The sequence below is a fragment of the Caretta caretta genome, chromosome 5, assembly GCF_965140235.1.
Source record: "Caretta caretta isolate rCarCar2 chromosome 5, rCarCar1.hap1, whole genome shotgun sequence".
Taxonomy (NCBI): domain Eukaryota; kingdom Metazoa; phylum Chordata; order Testudines; family Cheloniidae; genus Caretta; species Caretta caretta.
The window spans coordinates 25,544,261-25,571,189 of record NC_134210.1 but is presented as its reverse complement, the minus strand read 5'-3'; the positions used below and the strand labels follow the sequence as shown (position 1 = coordinate 25,571,189).

Below are 26,929 nucleotides of genomic sequence, written 5' to 3'. Positions count from 1 at the left end.
TCTAGGCTGAGGTTGATGGTGGGATGGAAATTGTTGAAATCATGGTGGAATTCCTCAAGGGCTTCTTTTCCATGGGTCCAGATGATGAAGATGTCATCAATGTAGCGCAAGTAGAGTAGGGGCATTAGGGGACGAGAGCTGAGGAAGCGTTGTTCTAAGTCAGCCATAAAAATGTTGGCATACTGTGGGGCCATGCAGGTACCCATAGCAGTGCCGCTGATTTGAAGGCATACATTGTCCCCAAATATGAAATAGTTGTGGGTGAGGACAAAGTCACAAAGTTCAGCCACCAGGTTTGCTGTGACATTATCGGGGATACTGTTCCTGACAGCTTGTAGTCCATCTTTGTGTGGAATGTTGGTGTAGAGGGCTTCTACATCCATAGTGGCTAGGATGGTGTTTACACCGCTTTCTACAAGCCATTACCCCCTGATCCCACTGAGGGTTACCAAAAGAAACTACATCATCTGCTCAAGAAACTCCATGAAAAAGCACAAGAATAAGTCTGCACAGACACACCCCTAGAACTCCAACCAGGGGTATTCTGTCTGCTACCCAAGATCCATAAACCTGGAAATCCTGTATGCCCCATCATCTCAGGCATTGGCACACTGACAGCAGGATTGTCTGGCTATGTAGACTCCCTCCTCAGGCCCTATGCTACCAGCACTCCCAGCTATCTTAGAGACACCATTGACTTACTGAGGAAACTACAATCCATCAATGATCTTCCTGAAAACACCATCCTAGCCACTATGGATGTAGAAGCCCTCTACACCAACATTCCACACAAAGATGGACTACAAGCTGTCAGGAACAGTATCCCCGATAACGTCACAGCAAACCTGGTGGCTGACCCATCACTCTCACAGATCTTGGGAGACAGGCCAGTCCTTGCTTACAGACAGCCCCCCAACCTGAAGCAAATACTCACCAGCAACCACACAGCAAAACCACTAACCTAGGAACCTATCCTTGCAAAAGCCCGTTGCCAACTGTGTCCACATATCTATTCAGGGGACACCATCATAGGGCCTAATCACATCAGCCACACTATCAGAGGCCCATTCACTTGCACATCTACCAATGTGATATATGCCATCATGTGCCAGCAATGCCCCTCTGCCATGTACATTGGCCAAACTGGACAGTCTCTACGTAAAAGAATAAATGGAAACAAATCAGACGTCAAGAATTATAACATTCAAAAACCAGTCGGAGAACACTTCAATCTCTTTGAAAAAAGAAAAGGAGTACTTGTGGCACCTTAGGGACTAAGTAATAAATTTGTTCGTCTCTAAGGTGCCACAAGTACTCCTTTTCTTTTTGCGGATACAGATTAACGTGGCTGCTACTCTGAAATCAATCTCTTTGGTCACTCAATTACAGACCTAAAAGTGGCAATTCTTCAACAAAAAAACTTCAAAAACAGACTCCAACGAGAGACTGCTGAATTGGAATTAATTTGCAAACTGGATACAATTAATTTAGGCTTTAATAAAGACCGGGAGTGGATGTGTCATTACACAAAGTAAAACTATTTCCTCATGTTTATTTCCCCACCCTCCCCCACACTGTTCCTCACATGTTCTTGTCAACTGCTGGAAATGGCCCACCTTGATTATCACTACAAAAGGTTCCCCCCCCCCCCCGCCTCGCTCTCCTGCTGGTAATAGCTCACCTTACCTGATCACTCTTGTACGCTAACACCCATTGTTTCATGTTCTCTGTGTATATAAATCTCCCCACTGCATTTTTCACTTTTATGCATTGGATGAAGTGAAGCTGTAGCTCACGAAAGCTTATGCTCAAATAAATTTGTTAGTCTCTAAGGTGACACAAGTACTCCTTTTCTTTCTACTGAAAGCCAAATTCCGTAATCTACTCTATCATCTAAAATCTAAATTTCAATATCAAAAAGTAAATTATACTATTTTAACTGTTTACATTTGGCTCAAAATTAAAATTTTGCAAAACCAATACTTGACAGGTTACAGTTACTAACTCCTCTGATCCTAAAACACACACAGAAACAAAACCAGCCAGTAAATATGTTCTAATATGCCTGATTTTTCATAAGGGATGTCTCTCATTATAGAATAGATGCTTCTGCCATGTACATTGGCCAAACCGGACAGTCTCTACACAAAAGAATAAATGGACACAAATCTGACATCAGGAATTATAACATTCAAAAACCAGTAGGAGAACACTTCAATCTCCCTGGTCACTCAATAATAGACCTAAAAGTGGCAAATTCTTCAACAAAAAAAACTTCAAAAACAGACTCCAATGTGAAACTGCAGAACTGGAATTAACTTGCAAGACACCATCAGATTCAGCCTGAATAAAGAGTGGGAATGGTTGGGTTATTATAAAACCTAAACATAATGTCCCCAATACTAATTTCCCTCTACTGTTGCTCACACCTTCTTCAGAATTAGGGCGACAATATTTTCAGTTGAACGTAGTTATTACAGAGAGTTCGCAAAGCCCACTCCAGGTATAGTGAGTATATGAATAATACCAACAGGCCAACAACCCGACTGCCGTCCCAGCAGCAGAACGCTCCTGCTACCCCCACCTTACCCAGTCACCACATTCCCAAACTTGCCTGCAGAGACCCCGACAACCTCACCCACCTCCCGGACGTCAAAGTCTCCCCAAAAGTGACTCCCACCCATGGCACATCGAAAGTCGAGCAGGGAACCCATCTCTCTCTACCTGTGCACTGATCCTCCAGCTGTCTCGCTGTGGCGCAGGCCGAGGGGCTAGTCCCTTGGGGCACTGCCCTCTGGGACTCCCCTTCGGGCAGCAACTCGGAAGCCCTTGCAGCCGTACTAATGCCCTAACGAAGAACTGCCCGGGGGCTCCTATCCACCGGGCCCCCGCGAACAGACACCCCTGAGCGGGAGCCCCTGTAGCTGCGTAGGCACACGGTGGTCTGTGGGCACCCCCGGGCCCTGCCTCCCCAGCTGCGGCACCGTCCAGGACCCAGGCGTCGGAGCCCCTGACTCACCCACGGTCCGGGAGAGCTTCACCTCCCGGTTCAGCCACTCGCACAGAATCTCCGACATGGCGGCCGCAGGCTGCCGGCGAACCCCACTCACACGGGCCCGGCTCCGCGTCCCGTTACCATGGTGACATGCAGGCAAGCATCTAACGCATGCGCTGTGGAGGGGTGGGCTCGGGAATACATAGCGGGACCAGAGTGTGCCTTGTGAACTGCGCATGCGCAATGGAACAGCTACGCTGCTGGGGGGCGAGGAGAATATGTTCTGCTAAGCGCATGCGTCCACAGCGGGGGAGTGCGCGAACTGTTTTGTGTTGGCCGCGTTTGGCTGCTGGCGCATGCGCAGTGAAGTAAGTATCGTCCTCTGGTGGGTCCCGTAATTGTGTCGCTCAGTGTTGAATGGGAGGCAGCTTGGCGCGGGGGAAGCCAAGGAAGGAGAGTTCGCACGGAGAAAGGATGGGGGCTTGGGCTTAGGCCTGGGGCGCGGTTAGGGGAGCTGGAGCATAGGCCGACGCGACCAAGGCGCTTGTGGGGGAAGGGCTGCCCTCGGCTGTGCTGAGAGGGGAATGGGAGGGATGCCCCAGTGCTGGTGGGTTTGGTGTGGGAGACGGTGCAAAGCCCAGATGCGAGCGGGCAGGCGGGGGAGGAATGGGGGCGTTGAGGCTCTTGTGAGAGAATGCGAACAGGAGGAGGCTGAAGCTTTTGTGGGACGATAAGGGGAAAATGCTCCGCCGGTGCGTCCCCTGTGGGGAGATGAGGCGTTGGGAGTAGAGGGTGCTGCACAGGAGTGGGAACAAAGTCCTTAGGGCTGTTTGACAGCGAGAGCCATGGGCCCCGATGCTGCATCAGGCTATAGAGGTGAAGTTGTGCTTGAGGGCAGGGTCTGTATTTTATTGTGCATTGGTACAGTGCCAAGCACAGTGGGTCTGGGTCAGGACACCATTTACATTGAAATAGCTCTGAAAGGCCCCAGTCAAGTTATTGATCAAGTATAAATAACACCACTACCAGTTTGTGCCATGTAGTGATTCCAAAGATGGAAAACCTCTGAAAGATTATGTCTTCATCTAAATTGTGTCAATTTTTATGGGCTATGGACCCAATTCAGAGGTGATATTTATAGAGTATAAATTCAACACTGGTGAGCAAGCACAAGTGAATATAAAATCATGTAACATTTATAAAGGTGGTGGGGAGGAGAAGGGGCACAGTGGGTTAGCACTGTAAATGGAAAAGCAGACCACAGGAGGACTAGGGAGAAAGAGTAGGACAGATCTGGCTATCTTACACATTCTTACATCTTGTTGGTTAATTTTCCCAGCCTTCCATCCTCAGAAGAAGTTATGTATGACATGTACTTGGGTTTGTCTATATAGCTTGTTGGAGCAACCCTCCCAGCCTGAGTCAGCAGACTTGGGGTAGCATGGCTTGCGTTAATGCTCTAAAAATAGCTGTATAGACAGCCCTAAAAGTTGCTGCTCCCGATGGAGATTGTGTTCTGAAGCCTAGCTATCTTGGTAGCTACTTGGGCCAAAGGGGCAACGTTATTGTGATGATGGAAACTAAGAAATCATATCAGTATCCTGTGGGCCTCTTGTTTGTGAGGTGGGGAAAATCAGGTATGTAAAGCCATAAAAACCCTGCATGGGTTGGCACCTAGGGCCTCTAGACCTGCAGCACAGACCCCTTAGTACTTGAGCTTAAGAAGTAACTGTTAATTGGTAGCAGTGTTAAGATGGCCACTCACTCATTTTCAGAATACCGGACATTCCAGTACTTCCTGGAACGTCATGTCGTGTGTGTCCCCCGTGTGACCTCATGCACATGGTGCATGTGAGGTCACGCTGGAGGGGGTGGAGTGGCACGCTTTTAAAAATGGCATCCCCTGTGCAATACTGGACAAAACCACATTCAGTTTTGTTTCAGGATCAGACTGGGGACAAACATCTCAAAAAGAGGACATTCCGGTTTATTCCTGGATGAATGGCCTCCTTAAGCAATAGTAGTTTATCATCTATATGGACCAGTCATCAGAGGGGTGACCTTACGTGCTCTGCCAGTGAGTTACAGAACTACTTGTTAGACAGCAGTAGAATGCTGTGATTTAGGATTCCAGGTTATTTTTCTGCCTCTGATAAGGCATTGTTTAGAGGGCAATGGTTAGACCATTCTTTAGAGCAGGGGAAACAGGACTCTTGAGTGTTGTTTTTTTGTTAATGATGCTTTGTGTTTACTTAAAGCTGGTTTGCCTGTCTCAAATTGCTGTGTGGGGGTGGGTATGCAGGGATTTCCCCATTTTACTGACATCCTAGCAAGCGCATAGATTTGGAAATTCACTCAGTCACTGTGATGAGTTCCCTGAAGTCTGAGTAGTTAATCCCTCCCTATGAGGGGGTGAAGTTGAGCCATGAGGCAAACTCCAGAACAGCACATGGCAATTTTAGAGGGCACAGCTGCAGATCCTTGTGATTGGAGGCAGAAGGATTTTGTGAGTGGTGTGTTTGGTCTGTTTATTGTTTTTTGTTGGTTCTCTGTGAGAGTTGTGTGGCTAGACTGTGGGAATTTGAACAGGCCCATTGAGACAGATCTGTTTGTGTCTCGGTGAGGCTGGCACTCTTGGATCTTTGAACAGACTCAGTGTTTGAAGTCTCCGAAAGTTAATCCCTCTGTGATAACTAGAGGTGAACACTAGCACTGAGGCTTAGTATATGACAGTTAACAGGCAAACAGGAACAGCTGATTGCAGTTTCAGAGGGAGTTTAAAAAGGGAGCAGGGTTCCATCTGTTTTAGGTATGGTTCCTCATCAAGTAGTGGATATGGATGATGAGGAAACAATTGCTTTTACGTACCTTGGAAGTGCTGTGTTTCTCCTTCTGCTGGAAGACCGAAGAGATTGCTGGTGCATTAAGTGAGAGCTGGCAAACGTACTGGTCTGGAACCACAATTTTTAATACTGTGTAGTATTTGAGAAAATGAAGACTTATTGGACAGCCACATTTGGAAATCATTGCCACAGACATCAAAAGGCCTTCATGGGGAACTGGAAAGAATAGAAATCAAAGAAGTGGATTCGCAATTTATGACCAGGAGGGAAAGGAGAACCAGCAGCCATTCAGCCTGGTTAGAGGTATTGACATGATTAGCGAGTCAACTACCGAAGAACCTGTCTCTAGAGGAAAGAAACAGAAACCTATGGGTGACATTTCTGATGCTTGTTGAACTGCAAGAACATGCAACTGCCAAGAAAGGCTCTTCAACCATCCTGAAAAGGCTGCCAATTGTCACTGATAACTCCATATAAAGAAGAACGGACAGAGAATTCTGTAAGGGACACAAGGACCATAGGAAGGTGTGCTGTTTCTGTGAAGTGAAAATATGAGATGTAATTGCATAGTTGGCTGTGATTGTGAAGTTGACTGGCAAGTGTCCACTGGTGATGGTACACACTGGAACCAATGACTTGGCATCACGTGGATCTTTACAGACTATAGAAGAGTTTAGGAACCTTGGAAGGGAGCTGAAGAAGAGGAAAGTCCTAGTAATATTCTTGGAGGTCCTTCCGGTCCCATGAGAGAGATAAAGGAGAAGACAGAAAATACTGGACGTAAACGTTTGACTGATGTAAAGCTGAAGGTTTTGGTTTTTGGGACATTGGGTCACATTCCAGTGTGGGAGGATGCTATATAAACTCACAAGTGGGGATGGGAGTTAATCTCCACCGGAAACTAGCTGGAGCAAGCAGGATGGGGTTAAACTAACAACGCAAGGGGAGGGTGCTTAGAAACCAAATGCAGTACAAACTCAGTGTCACAATCAAATTGATGTGATGTGACCAAGAATGTAAAGAGAAGAAATGTTTCAAATGCTTATATACCAATGCTAGCTAACAAGAAAGAGTTGGCAATTCTTATTGATCATGAGAAATTTTATAACGGGCATTACTGAAAACCTGTGGGAATATTCACATGATAGGTTATAACTAGCAATTTTAAAATTCCAATTTAGGAAGGATATAGTAAGTAAAAGATGTATGTATGCAGTAGGGAAGGGTGTCATACTCTACATTAAATACACTATTACCTGTTATAGAGTTATTAATCATTCAGAAGCACAGAATCTTGAATGCATATGGATCAATGTGCTAACTGGGAAAGCCCAGCAATAGGTGCTGGTGGAGTTCTGTTCCAGACCATCAAATTAAACCAAAGAACAGGCTGAGTTACTCATTAAGCACTGTCTGTAATGTGTGGAAAGAAAAATTGTGGTGTTATGGGAGATTTCAGTTTGGGAGTTCTTTGCTGGAGATCTCATGCAGCCAGCAATATAACATAATTAGAGTTTCTAAAAATTACATATGATGCTTTTCTAAGACAAAGGTATTGCACCCAACACAAGGGAGCTCTATTTTGGATAAATCACCCCCCTGAGCGACATAAGTTACGCCAACATACGTGCCGGTATGAACAACCCTATGTCTGTGGGAGAGCTTCTCCCGCCGACATAGCTTCTGCTGTTCACAGGTGCTGCAGTAGTTAAGCTGACAGGAAAGCACTCTTCCATCAACTTTGAGCAGTTACATTTCTCTCTAATGTAGCTGTGCCCTTAGAAACTAATATGAAAACATCTATTTTAACATAACTTATTTCCCTCAGACACTTTATGTAAGAAAAAGAAATCCAAGTTGCAGCAGTCTTCTGTGTCACTTTTTATGCCTTTGAATGCTCTGTCCCTCTCTCCCTTTTGTTTTTCATTGTCCTACCCACACTATTCTCTCTTAGCAAATTGCCCTGTGTTTCATTTAATTTAGGCCAAAACAAGCTTCCCGTGGTGCAGCTGTTATATGATATCAACTAACACAGTTGTCAACAGATTACTGGACCTCAATTTGGCAATCTCCCTGTATGATTATATTTATGCACTGATCCTACAAGAGATTCTGTAACGTTAGTTTGTTTTACATTATATTTTATACTTTAATTAAAGCACAGATATTTGCCGCCTTTTGCTTTTATGTATGACTCTCGGGTTTCCACAGATGCAAATATTTTGATTCCTTTACAGCTGAAATGTAGCTGTGATTTGGCAAATGAATCTGCTGAGGACATGTGCATTATAACAATTTTTATTTTCTAGACTAGAGGAAATTTATTTTTTAAGTACTGAGATTTTGCTGAGCTCTGTACAAGTCTTGAAATATAGATTGCCTCTGCTCCATACTAAACCAGACATATGCACAGTTGTTAGGTTCCATTTTGATTTATTAATAAAACTTTAAATAATCAGGCTCAATTGGAATTTATTAATCAAAAATGTAGTCAAGATTAATACAGCACAATACAGAATACAGAAAGGCTATCAATACCAAACCAGTCTGAAGACTGGAGAAATGACTTTGCAGCTTGATTCAGTCCTAACTCCCAGAAACTACCCTCTGTACATGTTGTACTTGGGACAAAGAATAATTGCTTTCCATAACTGATCTACATATGGAATTCCCCTTATGGTATCTCATCTTACCTAATCAATAAGCTAAAAGTATCTATGACTAAGTCCTTATTGTAGAAAATGCCTGTGGCATAGGTAATGATTTAAAAACATTTCTCAGTGTGCGATCATCTCATTGATCACTGAAGACATTTGCAATAATAAATATCCCTCCTCAATCATTAGTGGTCCCTTCCTGGATACATTCTCCATGAGTCAGTAGGGTCAGGGTAAAAATATTATACACATTCCATCATTTGGTCACACACTAAAATTCAACCTAAGTACAGAGTCCCTTGAATCATAGATACAAAGCACTAGAATTATAGTTACAAAACACTTTGTGCATGAACCAAAGGATCATGGGGGTTTTATATACAAAGAGGTATGGGAACACAAAGAATCATAGGGAGTCTAGTCCATTTGTTAATACAGTAGAGGCACAGGAAAGCCCAGAATTGGGAAGGGTAAGGCTGTTTCTCTCACTGTTTGTTTGGGTATGGCTACACTTAAAACACTACACTGGCATAGTTGCACCACTGTAGCTCTTCTGATGGGAGGGGTTCTCATCAGTGTAAGTAATCCACCTTCCAAGGAGGCAGTAGCTAGCTTGATGGAAGAATTCTTCCAACCTAGCGCTGTCTACACCAGGGGGGTAGGTTGACTTAATTATGCCACTCAGCGGTGTGGATTTTTCACACCCCTGAGCAACATAGGTAAACTTTCATTTTCTAGTGTAGACCAGTCCACAGTAACTGAAGCTGTATTTTTCCCCCACTCTTCATGGTCCATTCCAGGAGTGCCCAATCAGGTCTCTGATCTCCTAACATCTCCTGTCTCTGGGGATGAATCTTACCAGGGGTTTTTGAGGCTGCAGAGCACCCTGCCTTATATGCCGATCCCTAGCAAGCCAATCTCCCTAACGGACAGCTCCTGTGCATTCCTCTCCCTCTCTCTCTCCCCCGAGGCCTATGAACAGTGTATTGCCAACAGATGAAGTTACTACACCTTTATTTTTCTAAGCAAGTATATTTATTTTTAAGGTAAAGTATTACAAAGAAAACATCATAAAAACAATCAACAGATTTAAACTCACATTAAACATACTAAGAGTCACCCATCAGTCTTATGAGGCCCTTGTAGACTAAAATCTTTCCAACCATTCCACAAGCGGGGAAGGCTTCCTTGGGATGGAAGGTTCCGTCTGTTCACTGGATCAAATAGAAGACCCTGAGTCAGTTTAAACCCAGTTTTTTAATATCAAAAGCCCTTTCTTTGTTAGTTTCTGGAAAACCCAGTTTGAACCAGGATATGTAAGCCTCCCCAGAAGGTGATACCTTAATCACCCCCACCTTATTTTTGGTTTCATAGATACTAAGGGCAGAAGGGACCATTATGATCATCTAGTCTGACCTCCTGCACAATGCAGGCCACAGAATCTCACCCACCCACTCCTGCGAAAAACCTCTCACCTATGTCTGACCTATTGAAGTCCTCAAATCGTGGTTTAAAGACTTCAAGGAGGAGAGAATCCTCCAGCAAGTGACCCATGCCCCATGCTACAGAGGAAGGCAAAAAACCTCCAGGGCCTCTTCCAATCTGCCCTGGAGGAAAATTCCTTCCCGACCCCAAATATGGCGATCAGCTAAACCCTGAGCATATGGGCAAGATTCACCAGCCAGATACCCAGAAAAGAATTTTCTATAGTAACTCAGATCCCACCCTATCTAACATCCCATCACAGGCCATTGGGTCTATTTACCATGAATATTTAAAGATCAAATTACCAAAAACATGTTATCCCATCATACCATCTCCTCCATAAACTTATCGAGTTTAATCTTAAAGCCAGATAGGTCTTTTGCCCCCACTGCTTCCCTTGGAAGGCTATTCCAAAACTTCACTCCTCTGATGGTTAGAAACCTTCATCTAATTTCAAGTCTAAACTTCCCAATGACCAGTTTATATCCATTTGTTCTTCTGTCCACATTGGTACTGAGCTTAAATAATTCCTCTCCGTCTCTGGTATTTATCCCTGTGATATATTTATAGAGAGTAATCATGTCTCCCCTCAACCTTTTTTTAGTTAGGCTAAATAAGCCAAGCTCCTTGAGTCTCCTCAAGGAGAAGCTATGATAACCCTCCCTTCTTGAAGTTGGTTACAGTCCTGGGCCCACAGTGATACATAAACTTAATACATTATGGTCCCCAAAGATATTGCATGGGGTTGCAATGTCTGTCTAAAAATTTATCCTTTTTTAATATAATCGATTGGTTTCTTTGGGTTTTTAAAGCAGAGGCAAATTATATATGTAAAGTGTTCTGTAAAATCAACAATATAAACAGTTAAATTGAGCCTGTGCTATCTATAAATTAATTGTTTTTTTAAGCTTGGCGAACAGTGATAGTCAAGTCCACTTAGATGGCCCCTTTCACATGTGGGTATAGGTGTACATAGAGATGGCTTCAAATCAGGCCAGCCCATTCAGCTGAAAGATGTTTGTGCTAGATGGTTGAAGACTGTTTTATTGCTGCCAGCATGCACCTCTCCCTTCTAGTAATTTTGTCTTTGCTGCTCTGGGTATGCTGAGCACTAGAAGCAACAGAGTGTGGTTGAGTTTAAAAGATAAGTATGGGTGGTTTGGAGATCTGGAGTTTGCTCACTTTTACTCTTGTTATTCATGGAAAAAAGTTGAAACATAAGATAGGAGAGAGAATACTTATTTTTATGTAGCACCTATTGCTATGGCATCTTTGATCAATTAAAATGATGAAATTTAATGAAGTGTAGAGCCTGTCTTGATATTTAATGGAAAGCCAGATCACAATAGGGATTGCCTTCTAACTTATTCTAAAGACTGTTGCAGTTTCCAGGTTTTTATGATTGGCTCCAGCAACCTTCTGTCCCAGTCAATGATCCAGAATATGTGCATAAACATGCACTAGAGAGAGATAAATGCACACAGATTGAGGGATGGGTAGGTATATTTTGTTTTTAAAGTTTTGTGCCTACTGAAGCTGGATGACATTATTGTGCAGGCAATGGCAGGGAGAGGCCAGAGGGGATTTAGTTGCAGGGCACAGCCCTAATTGATATGAGAGGCCAGTTACTATACCTAATAAGTAACTGAGTTTGGAAAGGGGAGAGAGAACTTGATTTAGGGGATGGGTGAGTGATTTGTGGGAGACTGGGAACTTTGTTAAGCAACATAGGAGTTGATCGGGAAGCATACAAGAGGTAGTCTAATGGTTAGGTGAAATTCCAAAGCCCCCCACTTCCCTGGGCAGTGCCCGCTGCCCTAATGGCTTCTCAGAATTGTTCCAGGAATATTTTTTTGAAATGTTGGTGTGCATGCACTGCAGTTTGGACTCTGTAACTTCCCTGAGCCTGTAAAGAGCATGGGAGTGCTACTTTTATTTTTCCCATGCTGTCAGACCCATTCCTTTCTTTTTGATCAGCCTCATTGTTACAAGCACAAGGGCAGAGAAGGGAGTACAGAACCAAAGAGAAGAGCACCTGTTCCACTAACTTTACAGAGACACTCCCCAGTTGTGTGGCAGAGTTGATGTTTCAGAGCAGAAAGAAAAGTGTGTGAGAATGTGGCTCTCTGGCAAGATGTCCAGAATTCCCAGGTTTCATTGGGTTTGACAGCAGCACCATGACAATATTACTGTAGTTCCTGGGAGCCTTCGTCAGGGACCAGGACCACATTGTGTTAGCTGCTGTACAAATACAAAACAAAAGTCAGTCCAATAATCTCTCGTTTCTGTTTCTGGCCTAGCTGGATTACTGTAGGTGCAGAGACATAATGTGTAAAAGACAAAAAAATGTCAATCAAACCATTTTGAAAGGTCAGTGTTCAGTTTCCTGCATGGGTGAAGTTTTGTGCTGACTCTTAATTATTTGAACTAGCTTATCCATCCCTATTAATTAAGTGTCCTTAGGTTTGTCTTCAGCACAATGAAATAAATAATAGATACATGTAAAAGAAAATGAAAATGCCGCAGAGCCATGTTCATCTGACTGGAATAGGCAGCCTGGAATTTATTTGGTTAAATGGGAGTTTCAATAAGAGATTTTTCACAGTGTGTTTACAGTATTTCCCACAATGTGCATTCAGCCTATTGAATTCACTGCCTCAAGCAGAGATTTAAATAATTTATTTGGATTTTAAATGAATGGCTAATTTTATGTCCAGAACTGACATTGGTAGTTGTACATACTAAGATAGATTTTATTACCTCTCATGCTTCAGGACGAAAGCTGGTCAGCAATAGGGAACGGGTTGCTATTTTTTTCTCTTCTATTAATTGTGCCATCCTTACCTCGAGTAGCACTTTACTCTACAAAATGAGGGTAGCAGAATTGGGCCCTCTTTTAGTCACTTCTGTGGCTTCTTTCATCCGGGGATCTGCTTGTTCTTTGCAAACAAATTAATGAAGCCTCATTACACCCCTGTAAATTAGAAAAGGATTATATAGTGATCTAAGGTTTTGTTGTGAATTTTAGCGCTCAGGAACTGTGCTGGATTTTTGAGCCCTGGAGAATGAAATCCACGGAACATTTACAGCATAGGTAACAACCCAAAGTAACTGTTTCCCCACTCTGCCTTTGCAATGAACCTCAACCCTTTTGTATAAGAAGTTTGTTTGTTCTCTATCCTATTCAATTCTGTGTGTCTTTGCAGAGTCTAACAGGCAATGCAAGTGTGGTGGTGGCTTCTGTGATATGGACACTGTTCCAATAGGGCCTAGACCACGTGTTGGCAACCTATGGCAGGCGTGCCAAAGACAGCACGCGAGCCAATTTTTAGTGGCACACTGCTGCCTGCCAGGTCCCAGACGCTGGCCCCGCTCAGCCGGCTGCCGAACCCAGGCCTGCAGCAGGCTGAGTGGGGCCCGTGGCCGGGACCCTGGCAGGCAGCAGCATGCCATTAAAAATCCTGCCCTCCCCGGCCTGCTCTTCTCCATCCCCCCTGTGGGGGCAAGGTGAAGAAGCTTGGTCCTGCCGGCTGCTGCTGCAGGGCAGGCAAGCTCCCCCCTCCCCCGCCTCTTCCCCCAGCGTGCTGGGTTCCTGCTCCTCCCCCTCTCCCTCCTTGCCAACCATCAGCTGATGGCCCTTGCGCGGGAGGGGGAGAAGCGGAGCCGCAGCTCACTCGCTGCTCTGGAGAGGAGGCGGAGAAGAGGTGGGGACGGGGCCTTGGGGAACAGAGGTGGAATCAGGGCATATTCCCTCCAGCCCCCTGCTGTGAGCCACTAAGGGCAGGGGGCTGGGAGCATCCCCACAACCTTAGTCCACACCCCTAGCCCTCTGCCCTGACTCCTGCACTCCCCCCACACACACCCAGGCCTCTGCCCTGACTCCTCCACCCCCCAGGCCTCTGCCCTCATTCCTGCACCCCCTCACACACACCCAGCCCCTGCCCTGATCCCTTCACCCCCCACACACCCCAGCCTCCTTTCCTGACCCCTGCACCCCCCACAACCCCAGCCCTGACTCCAGCACCCGCCTCACATACCCAGCCCCCCCCCACACCATGCCCTGACTCTTGCACCCCCCACATTCCCACCCCCACCCTGAGCACCAAATGGGAGCTCCTGCATCCTCCCCTCCCCCACATTCCTACCTGCACATCTCGCACCAAATGGGAGCTGCCCAGGTAAGCACTCCACACCCAAACCTCCTGCCCCAACCCTGAGCCCCCTCCCACATTCTAGTTCCTGGCCAGAATCTGCACCCCAACCCCAGCCTGCTCCTTCACCCCCAGCCCTGTGCTCAGTGCACTCCCACCCTCAGCTCAGTGCAGAGAGAGAGGAAGAGAATGGGCTAGAACCAGGGAGAAGGTAGGTACCCACTCTATGTGGGCAGGGCCGGGATCCCAGACTAGCAGTGGGCTGAGCGGGGCCAGCAGCCGGGACCTTGGCTGGCAGGAGCCAGCAGACGGAACTCCAGACCGGCAGCGGGCTGAGCTGCTCAGCCCGCTGCCAATCTGGGGTCCTGGCCGCTGGCCCCGCTCAGCCCGCTGCCGGTCTGGGGTTCTGGCTGCCGGCCCCTTGCCAGCTGGGGTACCGGCCGCAGGCCCCACTCAGCCTGCTGCCAGCCTAGGTGAACAGAACCCCAGGCTGGCAGTGGGCTGAGCGGGCCGGCAGCATAAGATCAGCATTTTAATTTAATTTTAAATGAAGCTTCTTAAACATTTTGAAAACCTTGTTTACTTTACATACAACAATAGTTTAGTTATATAATATATAGACTTATAGAGAGAGACCTTCTAAAAAACGTTAAAATGGCACGCGAAACCTTAAATTAAAGTGAATGAATGAAGACTCGGCACACCACTTCTGAAAGGTTGCCGACCCCTGGCCTAGACTGTGAATTCCAGATTGATTTCACATAGGTCACAGAACAACCAGCAGATGGTGTAGTAACTTACAGTCACCATGAATGCACTGTAGGCTGGATTTGAACTTTTGACCTAAAAGGCTCCATATCTCATTACCAGCCGCTCACATCCTCTTGTAAAGAGAAGAACGCTAATGTTTTGTAAGATGGATTTAAAAGGACTGTAGGAAGAGAGAGTCATATAGAGATCAAACGCTAAGCTGGTGAATAGTCAGAAATTCAGATTCTATGGATTCTGTTACTTTTGTTGTTTTAACCCCTAAAATAAATTAGATTTAGAGCATTTTCCATTCAGATTAGTGCAGTAGTTCTCAAACTTTTTGTATTGGTGACCCTTTTCAGATCAAATCTCTGAGTGCAACTCCCCTTATAAGTTAAAAACACTTTTTTTTATATATTTAACACTACTTAAATGCTAAATTTATAACCCTATTGTTTAAAATGAATTTACCTTTTCTCGCCACTTTTAAATTAAGACTAAAATATATTTTTTAATTATTGTTGTAAGCATAAAAGTTATTTTTTTTAAATAGATACTGTTTAATATTGGGGGCATGGGCACAAACACACTTTGTCAATATCACTTTTCACAGCAGACTTAGTGCCCCATTGCCAGCCTTACTTCTGCTCTGCTGCTGGTAGCAGTGGTGCCTTCAGAGCTGGGTGGCTGGGACACTAGCAAGTCTGTTGTGAAAAGTGATATTTGTATGTTTGTTAATATCATTTTTCACAGCCTCCCAGATTCATGGAGCTCAATCTATTTGACTAACAAAGAGAAGGTTAAGGGGTGACTCGAAGTACCTACATGGAGAACAAATGGGCTCTTTAATCTAACGGACAAATGGATAACAGGTCAACTGCTGGAAGTTGAAGGAATTATTTTGCTGAAATTATATGCAAGGACATCTATGTGCAGGCCTGGCACGGTGGCCAAAAAGAATCCAATCTTGTCCTCATGAAGTGCATGCACACCAAGAGTGAAATCCACATGGGCAACGCTTCTCGAAGAACCACAGTTACTGTAAGGTAAGTGTAACGGAGTCACCAGGCGATGCTCTGGAACTACTCCATACAAAGCCAGTCAGGACTCTGGGGAAGCCTCCTCTCCCCAGGGCAAGAAGCTTACACAACTTTGACCTTCCTGGGGCTGACCTTGGAGCATTCAGGATCCCCGTCCACACCGTGCACTTCCCACAGCAAGTCCGCACAGGCGGGGCTCCTGGGGAAGCCAGTGGGTCCTGCATCCCAATTCTGCAGTCAGACGTGACTCTCAGCCAGCCAGTAAAACAGAAGGTTTATTAGACAACAGGAACACAGTCCATGCAGAGTTTGTAGGTACAAACAGGACCCCTCAGTCAGGTCCCTCTGGGGGGCAGGGAGCTTAGACCCCAGCCTTGGGGCTCCCTCCACTTCCCCAGACCGCTCCAAACTGAAACCCCCTCCAGCCATCTCACCCAGCCTCCCCCAGCTCCTCCTCCAGCCTTTGTCCAGTTTCCCAGGCAAAGATGTCACCTGGCCCTAACCGCCCTCCTGGCTCAGGTTACAGGTTCAGGTATCATCCCTCAAGTGCAGGGATCCCTGCTATCCCATCCCCAATGCAGACAGTCCCAGTAAAACTCCCCTGCTACATCCCCAGGTCAATCCTCCCCACTCCCTGCTCCGTCACAGTAAGTAACATTCTTTCTGTGGAAATTGGAAGGATGTTTGGTGAAAAATGGGCCTAGCAAATGACACTGGTAAGCCACCAAATGCTTTGTCAATAATCAATTGGTGTATCACAGCATTTCATCTATTACTAAAAAAAAATTTCCAGTGTCTACTTTGTATTTTTTATCTCTATTCTGAATTAAGCAAAAATCACTCCACCCTGATATCAAAGCTATGGACCTTGAGCATGGTCAGTAAGAATTTAGGATTTCTTAATTTAAAAAAAATAAGTGTCCTGGCAAAGAACTAAGTATATGTGGGAGTGGCTTGGCAGAATCACAGCTGAGAAGGAAAGGACCACAGTTAGCATGTACAATATTGGCAACTATTGAGCATATGCAGTAAGGTGTGACGGAGAAGTCGGTCAGTTATGCAGTTAGCTGGTCAGAACCTACTCATACTGGTAACAACACGTTTTAAAGGTCAGAGCTGTCGATAGAATTCTGAGGTAATGGTCAAGATTGAGCATCTGCAAGTGAGGTAACTGTTGCTAAGATTAGGAAGGATATAAAGAAAGAGCTACAATGTAGCATAAAAGGCCAGCTTCAGTTTCTGAGTCCAGAGGCTGCATTGGAGAAGGAGAGAGCCGTTAAGCCAGCAAGAGAAGCCACAGAAAAACTGCTACAGAGAGAGAGAAAAGAAAGCTGGAGCAGGGCAGAGCTGACTGACTAGGAGCTGAACAGCAGCAGCAGTGATTTGATTTTTAAAAGGAAGCAGCAACGGATTTATAGAATAAGCTTAATATTCTTTTAATTATATTTTAGTATAAGGGTAGGATAGTATATAGAGTTAGTATGTGTATGCTTGAAGCATGAGTGTGTGTTTTTTAATTGTATTTTATTTATGTAAAACTTAAAGTATAATTTAAGATCTGCTGTCAGCAATTTGTTGCAAACTGGCCACTTGCAATAAATTGCTTCACTTAGTATCATTTGAACTATATACTGTTGTAGTTTGAATGCTCTTTAACTTGCAATAAGGGATTGGTGTCTCAGGGATTTTGTCCTTTATTTAGGATTCTTAGATTATACTGTAGTAGGGATTATTAGACACTTAATTAAAAAGATACTTTGTTTTGGAAAGAATACTGACTGTGTCAACTACTTTATTGGAAGGTTATATCCGTGTCCTTTGTTTGTTTTCCTTAGCAACCCTGGGAACTTTTACCTCAGAAAGGAGATATTAGGGGGCAACAGGCAGGTTATTATAGCAGCATCCTAAAATCCATTTTTCAGGGTAGTATATTGTGACATCCTGGCACCCCCATATTCACTACTGACATATAAGTATGATATGTTTTGTACAAAGTATGCCTTGTGAGGTATCATTCTAAAAGTCTTGATCTGCTAGACATTAATATCTCATTTAGCTTGTATGTGCTATTATTGTATGTGAACTTATGAAGTATGGCTAAGTATGTGCTACTGAAACATGTTGTGAGATTGAGAACATCCACAAGCAGCCTTTCAGGTACAACAATAAAAAGGCCAAACAATGTTGATGGAAATACACACAAGCACAAGGATTACCCCGGGAACTGTGTACGATAGAAACCTCTCCGAGATAGCACTACATAATGGGAACTGTTTGACCCAGATCACAGCAAAAGAGCTTTCCAGCAAGTTAGAAGAAGATATAAAAGGGGGAAGTGACATCATTACTGGACCTCTCTCTACAGCACAAAACCTGAAAGTACCAGAGGAAAAAAGACTGAACTGGCAGGAAAGTGCTGGTCCCAGGCAGGATAGAAGGAAGCCTGCCTGTGTATACAAAAGCTAACCTGCTTGTAATATCTAACTGGCTGAAACACTGCTTGATTCAAATCCTAACTAGTATATTAGGCTTAGATTGCAGTTTTGTTTTATTTCTTATGGTAATCTACTTTGATCTGTTTGCTATCACTTAAAATCTATCTTTCTGTAGTTAATAAACCTACTTTATGTTTTCTCTTAACCAGTGTGGTTTTGAGTGAAGTGTTTGGAGAAAAATTTCAGCTCAGTTTACAAGGGCTTGTGTATCATCCTTTTCACATCAAGGGAGGGGCGGCTAGGTAATAAATTCATACTAATCAAGTTTTGACCAAGGCAGAACAGTACAGCTCCAATTTCCTAAGATGGGGGGCTGAGAGTATTTTGGATGGAGCCTTTCTATTGTTGCTTCATGCAGTGGCTGGTGGAGCATTCATGAACACAGCTGGGTGTGGCCCCTACCTGTGGATGTTGGTATGAGAGGAAGCTTGGAGGGCTTTTAGCTTCTCACACTGACATTGTGACAGGGATCCCAGATCGCTAAAACAAAGGGCTCAGCTGTACCCCAGTTTCAGGGGGCACTCCGGAGGGGACGTATCACACACATCCACTCGAAACAAAAGATGTAAGGACAACTACATTCTCATCTACAAAGCTCATTAAAACATTAATTGGCTAACAGCCTCCTCACAACATCCACGTGAGGTGGTGAGATGCAGAGGCCCATTGGTTCCAAAGGGTACACTAAAAGAAAAGGGGTACTTGTGGAACCTTAGAGACTAACAAATTTATTTGAGCATAAGCTTTTGTGAGCTACACCGTAGCTGCGTGTAGCTCACAAAAGCTTATGCTCAAATAAATTTGTTAGTCTCTAAGGTGCCACAAGTACTCCTTTTCTTTTTGCGGATACAGATTAACATGGCTGCTACTCTGAAAAGGGTACACTGCTCTTTACAAGCAACTCCTGCCTCAGACATGACAAACTCACTACACCTAATACACTAGTTTCATTTTATTTATCAATGAAGGATAGTATGGGAGCTTTCTATTGAAAGCTTATAACTTATCAATACTCATTATTGTAAGACGTGTGTGTTGGTAATATTTAAGGAATAATGTAACTATGTTGAAAACTATGCCTTAAAGTCTTAGAGTAAAAGTTAGGCACCAGGAATTCATACATCTAGGTAGGGGTTATCACCCTTTTTCTTTCTCCCCCTCCCCCCACCCCAACATGCTATAAAAACTCCATGGCCCAGTCGGGGAAGGGGACTCGGGGCTCTAGCCACTGGGTGGCTTGCGGGGGCCCTCGGGCATAGGCATAGTTAGATATCTATTTTCAGGGAGCAGGGCCCAGCGGGGCTTCGACGACCTCCACACAGTGGGGATTGGGGAGGGATCACCACCTCCACTCCCTGATTCACCTCAGGCCACCCGGACCACCCAGCCTGTTTGGGTTGAGGAACTGCCTGGAACTCTTTGCCAGAGGATGTTGTGAAGGCCAAGACTATAACAGGGTTCAAAAAAGAATGAGATAAATTCATGGAGGATAGGTCCACAAATGGCTACTATCCAGGATGGGCAGGGATGGTGTCCCTAGCCTCTGTTTGTCAGTAGCTGGGAATGGGTGACATAGGATGGATCACTTGATGATTACCTGTTCTGTTCATTCTGTGTGGGGCACCTGGCATTGGCCACTGTCAGAAGACAGGATAGTGGGCTAGATGGACCTTTGGTCTGACCCAGTATGGCTGTTCTTCGGGGGGTGGGGGGGCGGTGCAACCAAAAATTATAACTCAAAGTGGGGACTCAGCTCAAAAAGTTTGGTAACGGCTCAGGGTGCAGGCAGGCGGTAGCTAGGGGCTGTGCACAGGCAGGAGGGTAGCTCAGGGTGCATGGAGATGGTAACTAGGGGATATATGCAGGCAGGGGAGTAGCTCAGGGTGCAGGGAGAGGGGTAGCTGGGGCTGTGTGTGGTCAGGGGGTAGCTCAGGATGCAGCGAGAGAGTTAGCTAGAGGCTGTGTTCCACCTGGGGCACTGCTCCCCAAGGGCTCTGCCAGCCCCAGAGCTGGGTCCCCCTGCCCAGGCAGCTCTTACTGGCTGTGCAAGCAGTCAAAGGTGGCTGGGAGCTAAGGATCAACTGCAGCCCCGGGTACCAGCAGAAGCAGGACGCAGGGGAGTGCCATGGCTGCCCGCTCCATGGCACCAACCAGAGCAGCAGTTGCCCTGCACTGCCCAGCTCCAGCTTCCGGCCTCCGACCTGATCAAGGGGCAGGGCCTCGGAGAGGCTGGGGGAGAGAAGGATGGCGGGGAGGAGGCAGGGTGGAGCTGACCCTGTGTTCTACTCTGGGTAAGGCACTGCAGTTTGGGGGGGGGGCAACACTCCCTGTGACCCTACAACTCCACCTAGGGGCTCAGGGCTTCTGCCCTACAGGGAGCATCAGGGAACCAGGGCTCCAGGATTCAGCCCCACAGCTCCCAGCTTCAGACCTGCTGGGGCATCGGGGCTCAGGGATTTAGCCCTGTGAGGGGCTCCAGGCTTCAGCCTTGGGGTCCCGCACACCCCTTAAATGGCTTGCGACCCCCACAGGGGACCAAGGACCCCCCCACTGAGAACTGTGAACTAGGTGATGCCCAGTCAATCAGGAGGGAGTTCTCATTCCTCCCTGATCAGCCAGTGATGTAATGGAAAGTTCAATGGTCACCCTTGCCCCATCCCAGAACAGTCACTAGAAAACCGTCAAAGACAACTGCAAAGAATCATAACCACTTGGAGGTAAAAAGGAACATTATAACAGACAGGGGATTGCACTGTCTGAATAAAAACAAAAGACTGACTGAGTATATCACAGGGGGAGAAAGACACTCTGCTTCCATTCATGGAAGAGGCATCTTATTGAGAGGAGGTGTTTCATGAAAGAGCGGATCCTGGTTCATGTGAAATCGAATAGGTCTGCAACAGACTGAACTTTGTGGGGGTGGGGGGAGAAATCTACTTTATTAGGTAGGAAAGGAAACTATTAATAAAGATAAGGTCTAGAACAGTGCTACTCAAAGTGGTGGTCCGTGGACCGGTGCCTGTCCGCGAGCCATCGGCTGCCAGTCTGTGCGCACAGTGGGGGAAAAAATTGCGGGTCCCCCACATCAGATAGCTTGAGAAGCACTGGTCTACAGGACCATGTTTTATTGTTTTGTTTTGTATTGTAACCATTTTCTTCTTTACTGTCTCTTATTTCTAAGGGAACCTCTACTTTTTCTTAAATTACCTTTCTTTTGTTTTAATTTAAGAGCTTATAGGTACTGTGCATTATACAGGAGTGGTGATTTGAGGTAAAATTGGTAAATTGGGGTATGCTGTTTCTTTGGGAGCAGAGGATCAGGGATTTCTGAGCCTAGCAAATGTCAGGGGCTGGATATCACAGGGAAACACTTCAAGGGGATTCAGGGCCTGAGATGCACCTCTTGTTAACCTGCAAGGCAAAAACAGCGCTGCCATAGCTTGGAGGAGAGTGCTTAAGTGGGTGACAAGCTGGTGGCGTTAAGAATCTAACACCCAGGTGCCAGAGACCAGGGTCCCTCTCACTAGAAGCAGGGAGTATCGCAGTGACTCACAGTCCTGGGTACCTCAAGAACCATCACAGGTGGGTAAATATTTTTATATCAATTTTACAGAAAAGGAGATTGAAGAAAAGAAGTTACAACTTACCCAAGACTACTGAAGGTGTCAATGTCAGAAGCAGCATTAGAATGCAGGAGTTCCTACTATCTTACTCAGCCCATTTTGTGCCTCCCTCTGATTGGGTATAACAGTATGCACATCATGTCTCCATATAAATGTGATTCCAATGATTTTTGCACTAACTAGACAGAAGAGCACTCTTAGCCTGGATGTGTGCAAGTCAGAAACCAATTGAAACTGCTTGCTCAATGTGCTTTTAGGTTTTCTGTCAGAGTCCAGGTTTTTGGCAATACTACTGCATGAATTCAAACAAAATAACTTGGGATGAAGTTCTGTGCAAATGTCAAGAAAAACAGTTTTAATAAAACTATATCATTTGATTACACCTGTCACAGCCAGATATTTTGATCTGAAAAGAGTAAGTTGAAACTATCAGTGCATGCAAGCGAAAGCACTCTGTGTTATGGGAAAGCAATAATAATTATGCTCTACACATGGACCTTTGGGTGGCAGGGACCTTCCATCTGTTTTTATCCAGACTGAAAAGTACATTGATTATGAAGATCACTAGAAAAAGTCATCTAAATTCAACAGCAAACATTTTAGTCAGAGACAGTATGCTCCAGCTTCTTATGGTACAGCTGCCATGTTGAGTTTTTAGAAAGGAGGTCTGTATTTACCTCTGCAAGTCTGTGATCTGGAAATGTTTCATTTATACCTGCCTGTATTTCAGAATTAGCTCCTTTCTAATGATCGGTGCTTAAATTTGGGAGATGGTAATTTTAGATGGGGAACTGATCTCCAGTTGCATGCAGAAAAATGAGTTTTTCACATTTTTATTTTCATGCTAAAGAATGGGAATTTAACTTTATTCCTCAAAAAGAAAGGAGTACTTGTGGCACCTTAGAGACTAACAAATTTATTTGAGCATAAGCTTTCATGAGCTACAGCTCACTTCATCGGTTGCATGCAGTGGAAAATACAGTGGGGAGATTTTATATACTCAGAGAACATGAAACAATGGGTGTTACCATACACACTGTAATGAGAGTGATCAGGTAAGGTGAGCTATTACCAGCAGGAGAGAAAAAAAACCTTTTGTAGTGATAATCAAGGTGGGCCATTTCCAACAGTTGACAAGAACGTGTGAGGAACAGTGTGAGTGTGTGTGTGGGGGGGTGGGAAATAAACATGGAGAAATAGTTTTAATTTGTGTAATGACACATCCACTCCCAGTCTTTATTCAAGCCTAATGTAATGGTGTCCAGTTTGCAAATTAATTCCAATTCAGCAGTCTCTCACTGGAGTCTGTTTTTGAAGTTTTTTTTGTTGAAGAATTGCAACTTTTAGGTCTGTAATCGAGTGACCAGAGAGATTGAAGTCTTTTCCGAATGGTTTTTGAATGTTAGAATTCTTGACGTCGGATTTGTGTCCATTTATTCTTTTACATAGAGACTGTCCAGTTTGCCCAATGTACATGGCAGAGGGGCATTGCTGGCACATGATGGCATATATCACATTGGTAGATGTGCAGGTGAACGAGCCTCTGATAGTGTGGCTGTTGTGATTAGGCCCTATGATGGTGTCCCCTGAATAGATATGTGGACACAGTTGGCAACGGGCTTTTTTGCAAGGATAGGTTCCTGGGTTAGTGGTTTTGTTGTGTGGTGTATGGTTGCCGGTGAGTATTTGCAAACTGGACACCATTACATTAGGCTTGAATAAAGACTGGGAGTGGATGTGTCATTACACAAAGTAAAACTATTTCTCCATGTTTATTCCCCCAACACACACACTGTTCCTCACACGTTCTTGTCAACTGCTGGAAATGGCCCAACTCAATCTCGTTACAGTGTGTATGGTAAGACCCATTGTTTCATGTTCTCTGTGTATATAAAATCTCCCCATTGTATTTTCCCCTGCATGCATCCAATGAAGTGAGCTGTAGCTCACGAAAGCTTATGCTCAAATAAATTTGTTAGTCTCTAAGGTGCCACAAGTACTCCTTTTCTTTTTGCGGATACAGACTAACACGGCTGCTACTCTGAAACTTTATTCCTGCTAACCATAGTTTTAGCTTGTGGTGATTGTCTAATGACTACTAAATCTAAAATAGTAACCAGACTCTGTTTCTCCTTTTACAGTAAAAGAAACATGAGCTGTGTTGATGCAAACAGCCAAAGGATTTGGGGAGCTTGTTGAAAAGGTAATACAATGCATTGCTGGTTGAATGTGTGTAGGGAAGAAACTGTAAACGCTAGTTTGGCTACACTGCTGTCCTGTAAGAATACGCTATGGTTACTATACAGTTAAGTGGACTCAGACATCTAAACGTGTAGCCTCTTAACATCTGCCATCCAAAATGACTTAATTGTTATGTTTTCTTCAATTAATTCAAAACTTCTCCTGGCTTTTTTAAAATTCCTTATGAGTGTGTGGGTCATTAAATTTAGTGGGTCAAAATACAGAGTGTTGTATATTTGTAAAACAGTAGTTAGAAAGTGATTCTCTGTTCTCCCCATGTCCCAATGAACATTTCAACAAAGCCAAATAACTAAATATCGGTTTCACTGTTAATGCACAATATTTAGTACATCTCTATTTAGACCTGTCTTGACACTGTTACCACATAGCTTTGTCTAAGGATCTGATTCTGTCCTCACTCTGGTGTAAATTGGGAGTAACTCCATTGAGGTCAATTGAACTACACTGGTGTAAGTGTGAGAAAAATCAGATTAGGTGTGAATGTGACATTGTCAAAATTTTCTTTTCCAATGAGCTTTTTTCCCTATAGCATAGCATTTTAAAATTGTCTGTTTTATACTCTCACTTTCTCCCCCTGTGACTGACCTGTCTTTTTATTAATTATTATTACTATTTATTTGTTTTATCATAGCACACTGTGAGCCCCAGCCATAAACCAGGGCTGCACTGTGCGAGGCACTGTTCAAACACAGAACAAAAAGACAGTCCCTACACCAGGGGTGAAAGTAAGTCGAGTGACTTACTGGTACTCTGGGGCCAGCTCTGGCCCCCAGAAGGGGTGGGGCCCAGGGCAGAAGGGGTGGGTTTGACGGGGTCAGAGCCAGCCCCAGCCCACCCTGTAAGATAAGTGCCCCCCCCCACCAGGGTAGCAGCAGCAGCCTGGGGCACCGGGGGCTATTTAAAGGGCCAGGGGCTCCCCTCTTCTACTGCCCTGGCCCTTTAAATAGCTGCCGGAGCCCTGTGGAAGCGGCAGGGCTCCAGCGGCTATTTAAAGGACAAGGGTGGCAGAGGCAGCTGGAGCCCTGGCCCTTTAAATAGCCCCTGGAGCCCCGGCTACCCCAGGGCTCCAGGGGCTATTTAAAGGGCCCGGGGCTCCACTGCTTCTACTGCCCCGGTCCTTTAAATAGCCGCCGGAGCCCTGGAGTAGCGGCGGCAGGGCTCCAGTGGCTATTTAAAGGGCCCAGGCGGTAGAAGAAGGGGAGCCCCAGGCCCTTTAAATAGCTGCGGGAGCCCTGCAGCTGCTACCCCAGGGCTCCAGCAGCGGGGCTCTGGAGGCAATTTAAAGGGCCTGGGGCTCCAGCCACTGCTGGGATCCCCAGGCCCTTTAAATTGCCTCCTGGGGAAGCCGGGCTGCCCCAGTATGGTGCACCGGCTCTTGCTGGTATGCCGTACCGGGGCGTACCAGCTTACTTTCACCTCTGTCCTACACCAAAGAGCTTACAATTTAAATAGATGAGACAGAGACAGGGTTGGGGAAGGGGATGAACACACAAGTAAAATGAACAATGTAATGGCAGCAAACATCATGTTTAGTTCCACTCTTTTTTCTTTCTTTAAGTGGGCTTAATTAGGAGGTGATAAGCTAAATGAAGGGAAAAAGAAAGGGAAGACGGTATATTGAAGGAAAGGTGGGTGAGGGGGATGAGACACATGTGGAGCAACCATGAAGTGAACAGATTGTGGGAGTGGGATGGATGGTTGGAGCAAACAGGCAGTCGATATGTTGCAGAGGAAATCCAATCAGAACTAGAGAAGGTTCTCCAAAAGTCTCCGCTTTGGCAGCTACTGTCCCTTCTGGCTGATTCGTCTTTGCAGCTTTCTCCCAAGCCCACGCAGTGGAGGAAGGGGAGGCAGGATGTGGGTCCTAGTGCCCCCACAGTGTGCACAGTTCTGCCTGAGCACAATTCTGGATCCAGAATGGTACTGGGGGGAGGCGTGGCCTCATCAGGCCCCCATTTTCCACCCTTCACGCAGTACAGCTATCCCTGCTTTGGCTGCTTATGCTCCTACCTCCTGGCATCTCTGGGATGGCTCCATTTAGTCTGTGCATGTTATCTTGTGTCAAATATCTTCACTTTGAGAAGGTAGCTACAAAGATAAAAATAAGATGAAACATAATCCAAAACACCCTGGGTGCATCGGCATCAGTGTTGCAAACATCTGCAATAGCACTTGTATATTCAGTAGCTGAATATTGTGGACTGGTATGGAGCAGATGTAGCCACATGCGACTTGTTGACACCCAGCTGAATACAGTGATGCGGTGCATCACTGGAACCCTTAAGTTGACTCCAACACCATGGCTACCTGTTCTGTCTAACATCACTCCCCTGCCAACACACCGAACTTCTGTGACACTCCACAAAGGTCAGTGAATCCAGGAAAACAGATGTCTTCTTATCCACCAAGACCTTGACAATGCCCTCCCCCAACATCTTAAATCCCGCAAGCCTTTCTGAGAACATTCGTTTACCTTCATGCAATCAGGCTACAATCAGAAGGAAGCTTGAAAAGCAGATTGGGCTAAACAAGACTTAAAAAATAAGCACCTTGTGCCATATCCCACGCAGAAAGTTCCTTGGTTCAACCTTCCACGTTCATCTTAGTAAACTATGAACTGAATCCAAA

At 45.2% G+C, this 26,929-nt stretch overlaps 2 protein-coding genes across 5 annotated transcripts in view; one reads left to right on the top strand and one right to left on the bottom strand.

Annotated features, from left to right (window-relative positions):
* LOC142068265 (sperm flagellar protein 2-like) overlaps nucleotides 1-3,168 on the bottom strand; it is a 46,162-nt gene extending 42,994 nt beyond the window's left edge. For both annotated transcript variants that reach the window (XM_048850336.2, XM_048850337.2), the window contains exon 1: nucleotides 3,020-3,168. In XM_048850336.2, coding sequence (XP_048706293.2) covers nucleotides 3,020-3,077 — 58 coding nt within the window. In that variant the 5' untranslated portion in view covers nucleotides 3,078-3,168. The remainder of the gene's footprint in view (nucleotides 1-3,019) is intronic.
* A 104-nt stretch (nucleotides 3,169-3,272) lies between these two features.
* PRLR (prolactin receptor) overlaps nucleotides 3,273-26,929 on the top strand; it is a 322,433-nt gene continuing 298,776 nt past the window's right edge. Inside the window, exons 1-4 of one of the 3 annotated variants that reach the window (XM_075128422.1) lie at nucleotides 3,273-3,363; nucleotides 15,635-15,927; nucleotides 22,030-22,158; nucleotides 24,181-24,242. The gene's annotated coding sequence lies outside the window, so the exon portion shown is untranslated. The remainder of the gene's footprint in view (nucleotides 3,364-15,634; nucleotides 15,928-22,029; nucleotides 22,159-24,180; nucleotides 24,243-26,929) is intronic. The other 2 variants (XM_075128420.1, XM_075128421.1) reach the window with 2 other exon arrangements.